At 37.5% G+C, this 13293-nt stretch overlaps 1 protein-coding gene across 4 annotated transcripts in view; it reads right to left on the bottom strand.

The window, feature by feature from the left end:
• Nucleotides 1-13293, bottom strand: part of RERE (arginine-glutamic acid dipeptide repeats) — a 411538-nt gene that overhangs the window by 211101 nt on the left and 187144 nt on the right. For 3 of the 4 annotated variants that reach the window (XM_025856826.2, XM_025856827.2, XM_025856829.2), the window contains exon 4: nucleotides 9184-9309. The exons of the other annotated variant lie outside the window; for it this stretch is intronic. In XM_025856826.2, coding sequence (XP_025712611.1) covers nucleotides 9184-9309 — 126 coding nt within the window. The remainder of the gene's footprint in view (nucleotides 1-9183; nucleotides 9310-13293) is intronic. 4 annotated transcript variants of the gene reach the window in all.

The raw sequence follows: 13293 nt of genomic DNA, 5'->3' as shown, positions 1-13293 counted from the left end.
TTCATTTCAATGTATATCTTAAATTTTTTTAATGTATTCATTTCCTGGGTTGTCTGTTTTATAATTTCAATTAACAGAGTTTAGAGATACATGATTTAATTCTGAATAAGTTTACATACAATCAAATAAATAAGCAGCACTACTATTGGTATTACAATGTAAGTAAATAAGATAAACCAAATGTGCCACACATTAATGCCCCATAAGGACAAAGTCACATCATGCAAACTTCATTTAACACGTACGGAGGTTTCTCAATTATTATAACAAAAATAAAAGCAAAAGAGCTGAATCATGTTGAGGAACCTGCTAGTGTAATCAAACATGCCATACACCATCCCCCAGCCCCCAATAATCTGGGCCATAAGCAATCAGTAACAAGTGGCTCTTTCATTTCAGCAAAACACAACCACCCATTCTATTAAATTAATGTTGGTAGTTAGAATTTCATTGGTTTTTTTTTTTTTTTAGTTTGGTTTGAATTAATTTATAAATTGTCTCTTAAAGCTGTAGTAGGGAAATAAACATGCAGATTATACTTAATTTTTGTGCTGAAGAAGGCAAGACATTAAGTGATAAGGGAGAAACAATTTTTTAAAATGCATAAGATGCTCAGGTTTGAGAAACATAAGAAGTCCTGGAACTGGTCTATATCCTGCAAAAGACACGATCAAATCTGCATTTACAACAGTTACTGAGGTGGAAGGCAGACTTCCATTTGCTAAAGCTGGCTGCCCATCAGAATCTCCTGGGGAGTGCTTGGAAAGACTATGGATTCCTGGGCCTCCTTCCAGAACTACTGAAATAATATTCTGGTTTTACAAGTGAGGAAACAGAGGGGAGGAGAGATTAAGTAACTTGATCACTAGTAAATGTTGCCAACATGAATCAAATCAAGACCACAATTTCAACAGTAAAAATGTGTATTTTTTTTAACTATGTTCATGATCTATTACTTATAAGCAGCTTTTCTTGCACTGGAGCATAAAGAGGGAACAAACACCATCACAGGTTTTCCCTCTTTCTACCAAAAAAAAAATTTGAAAATTTATATAGTCCTTTGTTGCTAAAACTGAAAAACACCCTGAAGGCTCAAACAGGCTCTTCCACCCCCACCTCTTGTTTCTTCCTTTCACTTTACTCAAAAATCCCACACTTGAATTAATGGTAGCTGAATTCTGATCTACTTTTCAAAGCAGAACAATTTAGCTTGAGGTTAAAAAAAAAAAAAAAACAGTGACATTCCACAATCACCACAGTGACTAGGCAAAAATAATCATTTTTAAGATTTTATTTATTTATTTGACAGAGAGAGAGAGACAGTGAGAGAGGAAATACAAAAGGGGGACTGGGAAAGGGAGAAGCAGGCTTCCTGCCAAGCAGGGAGCCCAATGTGGGGCTCGATCCCAGGACCCTGGGATCATGACCTGAGCCGAAGGCAGACGTTTAAGGACTGAGCCACCCAGGCGCCCTTGGCAAAAATAATTGTGAAGTGCTAATATTACTGGTTGAAAATTCGATCAAGAACATGATATTTACATGGCCCCAAAGTTTCTCCCTACAAATTACTTATTAATTACGAAGGAAAAGTTAGTAACTTATCCAAATAATCAAAGTTAACATCACTAATGTGACAAACTGATATCACAGTCTCTCTAATGTAAAGACCTCGGGACACAATACCACTAATAGTCTGGCCTACAATGCATAACCTAAATCTAATAAGCAGGAAACAGCAAACAACAACAACAAAAAAACTGGATTATACTCTTTAAAAACATGTCAATCTTACGAAAAGACCAAAAAAAAAAAAAAAAAAAGATTAAGACACTGTTCCAGATTAAAGGAGAGTTAAGAGACATGGTAACTAGGTATCAGTGTGATGCTGGTCTGGATACTTGGCCCCAAAGCCAAACTGCTGTGGAAGGCACTACTGGGACACACAGCAAAACGTGGATGTCTATAGATTAGATTAGTACTGTTATACTGTTAAATTTCCTGCTTTTGGTAACTATGCAATGGCTATATAAATAAACGTCCCTGTTCTTCTATAATACACATCTAACTATTTTAGAAGTAACAAGTCAAGATGTCTACATTTTACTCTCAGATTCAGAACAATGGAACAGAGAGCCCAGAAACAGACCCACATAAATACAGTCAACTGACCTTTGACAAAGGAGCAAAGGCAATACTATGGAGCAAAGACAGTTTTTCAACTACTGGTACTGAACAACTGGACAACCACATGCAAAAACAAAAAAAAGAAATCTAGACACAGTCTTTACATCCTTCACAAAAATCGACTTGAAATGGATCACAAACCTAAAATGTAAAATATAAAACTTCTAGAAGATAATGTAAAAAAAAAACTAGATGACCCAGAGTTTGGCAAGACTTTCTAAATTCAACACAAAGCACATAATCCACGACAGAAAGAACTGATAAATTAGACTTCATTAAAATTAAAAACTGTTCTGCAAAAGACTGCCAAGAAAAAAAAAAAGAGAAGCCTCAAGCTGGGAGAAAAGACCTACAAGACCTGTCCAAAATATGCAAAGAACCTTTAACACTCAACAACAAGAAAATAACCTGATTAAAAACTGAACCAGAGAACTTAATAGACACCTCACCAAAGAAGATATACAGATAGCAAATAAGCATGTAAAGAAAAGGAAAAAAATGCAAAACTCCACATCATATGTCATAGAGAAATGCAAATTAAAATAGCACTTAGATACCACTATAGACCTATCAGAATGGCCACAATCCAGAACACTGACAACACCAAATGTTGGCAAGAATGTGGAGCAACAGGAACTCTCAATGACTGGTGGGAATGCAGTATGATACTGCTACTCTGGAAAACAGTTTGGTTGTTTCTTTAAAAACTAAACATACTCTTACCATACAACCCAGTAGTCACCCTCCTTGGTACTTACCCAAAGGAGTTGAAAACATATCCAACACAAAAACCTGCACATGGATGTTAGAGCAGCTTTATTTATAATTGCTAAAACTTGGAAGAATGAAGATGTCTTTCAGTAGGTTAATGGATAAACCGTAGTACATCCAAACAATGAAATATTATTCAGCATGAAAAAGAAATAAGCTCCAAGCCATGAAAACACATGGAGACATAGGAGGTATGTGAGAAATTTCTGCACTTTTTGCTCAATTTTGTAGTGAACCTAAAACTGCTCTTAAAAGACTAAAGCCAACTGGGCACCTGGGTGGCTCAGTCGTTAAGTATCTGCCTTCAGCTCAGGTCACGATCCCAGAGTCCTGGGATCGAGCCCAGCATCGGGCTCCCTGCTCGATGGGCAGCCTGCTTCTCCCTCTCCACCACTTGTGCTCTCTTGCTCTCTCCCTCTCAAATACATAAAGTCTCAAAAAAAAGAAAAAAAGACTAAAGCCTATTTTTAAAAAAGAAGAAACAAGTACCTGATATTCAATCTAATTACACAACATGAAATCAAAGACAAAAACAGAAAATGCTCACTTCTAGGCATGAGTCATATTAATTTAGTATAATAATTTCTATAGACCCTGAAAAGGACTGATTAACCTTAGGTTACTACTTAAACTTCACTCCTGTACCTAAGAAGAATCTGGTACTCTACTGAGGGCCTTTATATTTATCAGAGCTGCTGTCACCAAAAGTACTATATGATATCCTAAGATGAGGGGTAACACTAAAAAAAAAGTTAAGCTAAACAAAACTGCAAGTTCTACTTCCATGTGCTGAAATTTCTTTGGCAATTTATATTAGTCAAATTAATTCTGGAGAATTTATAAAGCCTGAGAACTCCACATATTTGCAAGGTTAAAAGACCAACAGTGTCTGTAAGTAATAAAGGGTGATGCAGTAGTATTGGTGAAAGAAACGAAACTCAGTGAAACCTACAAGTAGTCCTTACCCCTCATATAGACCTATGGTTACAAAAAGACTGCTTAAATAGTAGGCAGTTTTATAAAACCATAAGGTTATTCAAATCTATGTTCTCTAAATGTGGCTCGATGCTCCTTTTGTTAAAAAAAAAAAAAAAAAAAAAGAGCAGATGAACATGACAGAAAGACAGCCCTTAAGAACAAACTAGCTGAAATTAGCCTTTGTGAGAGAACAGGATATGAAAACAACCGATCCAAGTGAAGGAATTTCTCTGGAAGCGGGGCATAAATGCTCTCTATTACTAATACTGGTCGGCTGGGTGTTTTAAGATTTTTTTTTTAAGCCTGTTACATTAAAATTCAATAGCTATTAATCACCTTTCATTTAGGGTAGTTGGATTAATTCCAGCATTTGTATCAGGATTTTTCTAAAAATTCAGTTGTTTTAACACCTTTCACTACAATCAAATATAAAAGACAATGGTTATTTTTGGCATTCTTAATGTCAACTGGGGACGCCAAGGAAATACTGAAAAAGGAGGATATCCTCAGCAACTCCTGCATATCTACACAAGCAACCAGATTAGAGTTCTTTATATGGAACAACTACATAAGAAACATAATCAGCATTTAAAACAGCATTTTATAATAAATGTTCATTTTTAATTATTAAATAGTATTGAAGCCCCAAGTATGAAAAATACCACTGTTAGAAATGATTCTTAAAAATGATAAATCCCTTACAAAGGCAAGAAATACTACTTTAACATTGGTATGAGTTATAGTCACAAAAGTTTAAACTAGATATTGAGGAAAGCGTTCTTAGCTTTTAAAGAAGTAAATGATGTATGGCACAGGCCGGCTATAAGACATCCTTTATGGGTCAAGGAAGGTAGCAAGGAGCAGTGGAAAGAGCACTCACTGACCAGATACACAGGAGACCCAGATTCTGGCCTAAGCAGCCCCTCATGAAGCAGGGATCTGGGGAAAGCCACTGGGCCCTAGCTTCCTGCTCTCTGTTAGTGGAGCACACCTGCGTAGATGGGTGGAATGGATTTACTCCAAGGGAAATGCAAAGTCAAATTTCTTACATGCATTAAGTTTTACCTGAAACAAACACACACAGATTAACAAACACAACAGACTACAGGAATTATTTTTCCAAATGTATGTAGATGTCATTAAATAAATAAAAAGGGAACTCAAAGAGCAGCTGTTTGTTAACGATGCATTTTTTTAAACAAAAGGATACTAAAAATATGACCACCACAAGAGCTAATGGGAAAACAAAATGAACTAAGAAGGGTTCTCACACCATACTGTTACCACCACTATCCATTCATTCAGGGTGAGGGCCAGCATGGGACACTCTCAGTGGCAGAACCCATCTGCTCTACCAAGCAAGTGAGCAGTAGGCCAGCTCAGGAGCTTTTCAAGTATAGTGGAGGCAAAGGTGGGCATCGCTGCAGGGACCATCCAGGAAATACCGAAGTCAGCCATGAGAGCAGTGGAGAGAATACACAAGGCCAGGGTGAGTTCCTGAGTTAAACCTCAGTCCTGACATTCACTCAAGGCAAGATTTTATACAATTGTAAACCTCAAATTTTCTCATCTGTAAAATGAAATAAATATCAAAAATTAAACTATGTGAAAAGAGTAGCACAGTGCCTGGGCACAAAGTAAATGCTCAATGTTAGTTTACTTCCTTAATAAACAGCTAGCTGATCTGAGGATTTAGATGCACTGCAGAGACTTTATAGTGCCACAGTTCTTAATTCAAATTTTTTCCCAACATTTTAGGAATCTACTGATTAGCATCCATGGTTGAAACGAATACTCTCTCCAGAAAAATTCACATACATATAAGACTCTGCAAGCAATTTCAGGAAGCTCATTGACCATGCTAAACTCAAGACTCCTCGGGGCCTATGGACCTCAGATCGAGAATGTCTAGAACACGAATAAATTATTTAAAACCTGAATTTGTATAATGAAAAACTATGCGACAACAGATAATGCTTAATGAATGCTTATTATATGCTTAATGCCATGCTAAGCAATTCAATGAATTATTTCATTATGCTTTGCAACAACCCTTGAGGTAGACAGTAGTGCTATGCCCATTTTATAAGTGAGAAAACTAAGTGTTAAGAAGGTTAATTAACGGGTCCCCTGTTACAAAGGAATGCATCATAAGAAAAACATGTTCTCTAAATAATACACCAAAAACAAAACCAGTAGTTCAAAAAAAATGATGGAAATAAAGTAGTTCAACCCACTATTACAGTCCTGTCTTATTTATCTGTGTTAGTCATTCAACAGAGGTCTTAAACATGCAAAAAGATAGGACTACAACATAAAAATATATAAATGAATTAGTCTAACCCTTGATCTCCTAGTAAGGAAGGGGTTAGGTGCCCCCAACAAGAATTCCAGGCTGCAGAGCCACATCCATGACAATGAAAATAAATATGCATTTTAAGTTTCCTTTAAATAGCTGTACCTTTCTGCTCTGGATAGAGTCTCTGTCCTTGCCACTGAAACCATCCACTACTGGGAGCACCTGGGGGGCGCGAGGGGGGGGGGGCACGCAGAGGGGAATCTCTGCCCAGTCTATAGGGAGAATGTGGCAAATGTTTTCTTTGCCATCTCACATCCCTCGCTACCCCTGAATTGCCAGCAAACACAACATTTCTTGCTTTAAAAAAAAAAAAAATCCAAGCTAACAGATTCTCCACAATAAGTAAAAAGGCTGCCTTTCCAAGCACAAATACTTTAAATACGAACAGATAAGTTAAAAACTTATAAAACTAAATCTATGAGTTCATGTCATCATTACTGTAGAAACACAAATCATATATACCTGAATATACAAAGAAAGTTAAATTATGATGCAGTTAGCACTACCCTATAAAATCTAAATTAACCAAAATAGTCTATTAGGGAAGACATCTGGTGTATCATGGCAAGAACTGTTAATGATATTGTCTGCAACCCTGTAATCAATTTTTTCCTCCCAGCAGCTCTCTCATTGCACTGTATTAGATCTGTGTGCCTGCAGAATTTATGAGAGCTCCACACATGGGGGGTAGCTTTGCCAACTGGATCTGATTCAGATCCAGCTCAAATGACTTTGGCAGCATGAAGCGTTGTTAAAGAACAATCAATACAGTTTGTTTTATGCAGCATCATCTTGACTCAAAGAAGATTTATTATCTTATTACAGAATCTTCTCAAACCTACATACGATGGTATCTGAGTATGCCACCAATCATGAACTTATCTAAATCCCCACTGAACACAATACTTCCACTGCTATAAATACATACATACATACATACATACATACATACTGGTCATCACTAATGCTAATACAAAAAGTTTACTAAAAATCAATGTTGTTATGAGCAAAATTTTAAATCCATTCAACAAATCCTGACTAGTGAGTATTGTGGTAAATGAAACAGTCTAACAATGACATCCACACTAAATGGAGAATAAAGTGAGAAAATATCAGCCTGAAAGATAAAATCATTTCTCAGATACATATGGAAACAAGATGATAACTGGTAAAGGCTGAAGTTTTTAAAGTAGGTAGTCAAGCTGAGACTCTGCTAATTTGTCCCTTATGATGTCAGTGTATCTCTCCAGGGATTAAAATTAGACTTTTATCCACTACACTGGGTTTTATCTTCCATTGTGAATGGTTATTATATCAAAAATTCCAAGGATTTTGTGAACCTTTTTTCTGGTCTAATTCTTGATAAATTACACCAGCAACTATTTGAACATGAAATTATTGTTGTGATGATATGTCATTCCTAGTTTTGTTTATGATTATTAATATCCTGTATCTCCACTGTCCCGGTCCTCTTCACTTCACACATGGGTGACAGCCCTCACCACGTAACTGGAGCTTCCACAGTCTGCCCCAACTCCACACTGCTACCCAATCAATCTTCTTGGAATAAAAAAGCCTACGAAGGCTTCTCTTCTGCCTATCACATAAAAATCTTCCCTTGTCTCAACTTTACAACGCTCTATGATCTGGGCCCACATTATATCCCAGCTCTGCTCCCACAACCCACTAACCTGTGCTCTTCATGGATGTCCTGGGGTCATCTTCTCTCAACTCTCAGCTTCACCGGGCCCACAGCCTACGTGGCTTACAGAGACAGGCTGACATGTACACCTGGAAGGCTCCTCCAGTCTCCCTGTCCACGTGTTACCGATGTATCAAAAACAAACCCAGCTCCTCAAAACCTGCCTACCTTCACAGAACTTTCCCAAGTGCTAGAGCCCATGTGAAGCACTCTCTTCTCCTAGTTTCAAGATATTATTTTTCTACACTGCAATTGAACAATTCATTATATATTGCCAGTATCTTGTATTATGCAAATGCATATGTGATGGCTATTCCCTGGTGTTATTTTCTAATTGAGTATGCACTTGAACCCCACAGTCAGATTACATACAAAAGAGAAAGGTCTTCAACTTCTTTCACGATTAACAGCAGTCAATCAGAACAATAAACACCTGTCTTTCAGAAAATCTTATAATTAAATCCTCATAAAGGGGGGAAAAAAAAGGAAGACAGGTATATATACAACTTTCATAAAAGGTGAGATATATCACACACAAATAACCCACATGGATCACTAACACCGGGCCCTGTGTTCTAGGGATAAAGCACCACAGACACTTCATCCTGCTGTACCTCACACACATCATTAGCACCAGGTACCAGAGACATTACCAGGGCACAGCTGAGAGCACCAGATCTAAACCCTAACTCAAGACTTTTGAAGTGTTTAATTCTGTATCTGGCATTGCAGAAAAGCCTAGCTACTCCTGAGCAATATTCTATAAAATGTCACCTGAGAGGACAGCATCCAAAATAGTTTAGATTCGTGGGTCATGAGTCCAAATGATGCTGGGGAAGTGCACATTCCACACGTGGACTCCAACTTACCCCCTTTTTCCCCATTTCAGTTGCCAACATCCATACTCGCTGCTGATTGCCAGCTCCTGCTCCTTGCAGCGGCCCAGCATGCTCTCTGCTGGCACCCAAATGCCCCACACCACCAAACCCCGCTGACTTCTGGAACTGTCCTAGAGGGGTAAGGCAAGTCCCGTATTTTGCTTCCTCTGTGCATGTACTTGTTACTCCTTTAAAAACACATACAATACAGCACATTTTTAAAGGGGCTCTGGGGAGGGAGGTAATATTCCTATTTTATACCCTATGGGATATAAAATATTGATAGCTTTTAAAAACGGGATTCTCCTTACCCCTACAGGCCCTCTCCCGGCTTCAGAAAGATGTTGTGGTGGCTGTGATGCCACCGGCAGAGAGCATGCTGGGGGGTCACACAAAGCAGGAGTTGGAGATCTGCAGCAGGCCTGGGAGTTGTGGACCTAAAAAAGAAAAGAGCTTTCAGTTAGCATGCCCAACGTCCCCTCCGGCCCTGGTTACTAGGGGCACGCAGCACACAAGCAGGAATCTGCACCATCCTTTAGCAGATGGCCTTTCAGAGAATTTGTTCTACTGCTGAAGTTAGCCTTTCTGCGTCAATCAGAGCTGTTTCCTTATTTCAGCAAGAACAAGCCTATGACCCTTCTGGCTCCACAGTGGAATCTGGGTCCTGTTGTAAAGCAGTATGGTGTGTGCCCCCAAAATAACCAAGTTAAGATGCGACACAGTGCCAAAGCACAGTGACAATGGCATGCTTTGCTTAGAATAAAAACAAAAAAGCAATGGTATCAGATAAACACAACTATAAAATGAACCACAAGTGGACAAACTGAGCTTTCAGAAGAGTTTCCAATGCGAGATGCTAGGGTCATAAGACAGATACTTAATAAGGAAATATTCAAGACATTAGGGGGTCAAAGAAAGACCCTATCATTTTCTCCAAGTCCTAGTTTAATTTTATAAAGCTAAAGGGAAGGTAAAAGACAAAGGCTTAATACCAGAGGAAAAAAAGACACCATTCAAATGAGCTTTAATTTTCTCACAACGCCCACCTGAACAGATACAAAACATAAAGCTCAAGAAAGGCATTATTTCTTTTAGGGGCAAAACCAGTTCTGGTATGTATCACATCTCTATTTTATTTTTCTTTTAAACTTTGAAAACATTTAAAAGCAGCAGCAGATTACAGAGCAACTTCTGAAAGCCAGCACTGTCCTTGTAAGAATCAAAAAGATACCTCAAATAACAGTTTGAGTGTGTTCCCTTTCAGATATTCTAGAGAGTACATAACACTTCCAAAAAACTAACCGATCCAATATTGTGTGGCTTTAAATGGACTAAAAACTCCATAAAATCCAGATACTTATATAAGAATCTCTGTTCTTAAAGGTGTTTAGAAATGACAGATAAGCAAACTTTTAAACCATTGTTTGGGAGCCTTATTACACTTAGTTTCTTTTGAATCACTAACAACCTCCTGTGATCCAAGATTTTCATATCATCCATTAATTACTTATTTTTCTATGTCTCTTTTAAAATAAACAAACAAAAACATGAATCCCAAGAAAATAAGCCAATATGGGGAATGTCGTCTTCACAATGGTTTTTTTCCTTTCGGTACAGATGGCCCTCTAGAGTGTACGCTGGGTGCCACACAGGACACTTCCCGTGCGGCCAATCTCTGGCTCCCACTGCCTCGGGGACAACACATGATGACACAAAGTGTTGTTCACAGCATAACCTTCACCACCGCACACCCCCTCCTCCCCATACCAGTGCTGCAGATTCCAAATCAAAGATTCAACTGTGCACTAGGATGTACAATATACTTAATATTTTTTACCACAATCATCCAATAAAAATGAATTGCTGGTTAATTTTTTGCACTAGGAATTCATTAATCAGATCATTCAAGTCCTTATTCATTCAGATCAAGAGTTTTAAACCAAAAAGACACTTAGTAAGGCATTTCAAATCACCTTGGCATTGTTTTAAATATGCAAAAGTTCAAAAAATTATTAAAACATTTTAAGTATTAAAAATACATTTTAAAACATATCACTGTTCTTATTTATCAATCAGAAAACATGGACAGTATCTGTTTCCCTGATTTTCTTTCAATCCTTCTAATGGGTTTTACTTGGACTATATTGAGTCCATTCTTAAAACACAAACACCCACATACATAAACAAATTACAAATGTCCAGTTCTAAGAAATCAAGTTTGAATAGTAAGACTTTACCAATATTCTTGCATAGCAGCTCTCTGCAAATATCAAATTGTCTCAAACTTTCTTAGGCTCCTTTTTTAGAAAAGATGAGAATGCCTAGTTTTCCACATTGAAAATATTTCACATAGAACAGGTTTATTAAACATTTTAGATATATATTTTATAGAACAGTATAATTAAACAAAACTCTTCCAGTGATTTCTTAGTCGTAAAATCCACATAGACCAGGAGAAAACGAATTACCCAACTTCACAGTAATTGTGAACCATTAAAACTTTAAATCCCACGTGGCCTATAATGACTATCAGTCATGTGAAAACAGCCTGCTGAGAAGCTGAGTAAATGGGGCCAATAAGATGCTATGAGATTATTTATTCCCAAAGCCTCATTGTGACTTTCACTTACGTGAATACCATCCCCTCCATTTATATCATGCAAAAAGGCGATGGTGATTCAAAATAACTTTCAACATGATTGCCCCATAACTGGCAGGAGGAATATCTAACAACATTTTGTCCATTAAACTTGGGGCTAAGGATTTCATCCCCCTCCTGCTTCTTAAAGGATTAAAAAAAAAAATTATAAACTTCAAATTTACATGCGAAAAGGACGTTTAGTCTCAGTGCATATATTTATTATTGGTGGCTTACTCCAAACAAACAGCATGGAGTAAGTCCAATACCCCATTAGAGTTTATTATAATGCTTACAGATAAGAACTAAGCAACCATGGCCTTTACTTGAAACAAAGGGAGGAAAAAAAGGTGTGGCCTCCAGAAGCACCAAATCAAGAACATGCATCTTTTCTTGACTTAGAAATCACCATATAAGAAGAGTGGTGTCACACTGACTCACTGACTCCTAACAGGTGAGAACAACTAAACTAGCGGAAAGGAACAACTCCTTGGGAAGAAATTATTTCAGTTGTACGTTCCATTATGTCTCTAAGTAATACTTAATTCCTCACTCTACAAACTAAAAACACTTGATAATGAACTTCATGCGTCTTACTTCATTATCCAACACTACACTCCAAGTCGCAAAGCTGTGTGTGGGTGGTACTGACCTTTTCCTAGGAAATGAACTAAAAGGAGAAAAGGGAAGTATGGAAAGAAATGTTCACTTCTGCAGGCCTAACTTGAGGGACCATCAAGAAGAGAAAAACAGCCACGTTTTACACAAAAATGAACCATCACACCATAAGGCATTTTTCCTATCCACCCGACTTCTCGGGAATGTTTACCTATAGACTAAGCCCTCGTTACTTTTGCCAAAAGGCAGTAATATCAAATATTCAAAATAGATTATAATGCCTAAAAAATGTTATGACTTTAGCTACACTCACGTAAATTTTCTGAAGAAAGTAAGAAATTGAGTTTTAATGTATTTTAAAAACAGATAATTGAAACCTATAAACTACTACACACTGCAGGCTAACCAAAATACTACACATTGTAAACTAAAGGTAAAGAAACATGTCTTTTTGGTTTGTTTAATAAACAGAAGGTTAATTTGTAGTTAATGCATCATATCAAATTACTATTAAAGTTTTTCTAAAACTTTATGCAGTGAATTTTTTCCACTGAAATGTTATTTCATTCAATATTCAATAAACATTTATTGTGGATCTTATACGGGCCAGGCAATGACCTAATAAGCACACAGTATACATCAGTGAATAACACAGGCATGATGTCTGCCCCTACAAAAGCTTAGACCCAGAGCACCAATGAAACATCAACATCACTACCATGTCATTCCATGGAACAGGCACTATGCATCCACTCTGTGGGCTTGATCTTTTCATCTAAAAACCTCCTACCTGCAAGGTAGGTGCTTTATTTATACCCCAACCTCATAGGTAAATAAAACAAGGTTAGGCGGGTTAAGCATCTTGCCCAAGGTAGTAAAAGATAGCAACTGAAGAACAGACCAACTGATGTCAAAGTCAAGCTCCCAACACATGGACTCTACCATCCCTCCTCTCAGTCCCCGAGTATCACCTCAAATTCTGAATTAGCCATACTCACACTAATGCAGACCCCTGTCCCACCCCGAGAAAAGTTTTCAATACAAGATTTACCTAACATTAAAATGAATGCCCATTTCCTTAATGTTTATACACCATACATTCTGTGCTGAGTGGTCAGAGCAGCCAAGGTGGGATTAAATAACTGTGGCATGTGATGCATACATG

This window comes from Callorhinus ursinus, unplaced genomic scaffold, assembly GCF_003265705.2.
Source record: "Callorhinus ursinus isolate GAN/ISIS: 27379988/994484 unplaced genomic scaffold, GSC_fseal_2.0 scaffold18, whole genome shotgun sequence".
Classification (NCBI taxonomy): domain Eukaryota; kingdom Metazoa; phylum Chordata; class Mammalia; order Carnivora; family Otariidae; genus Callorhinus; species Callorhinus ursinus.
This window is presented reverse-complemented; position numbering and strand designations above follow the sequence as displayed.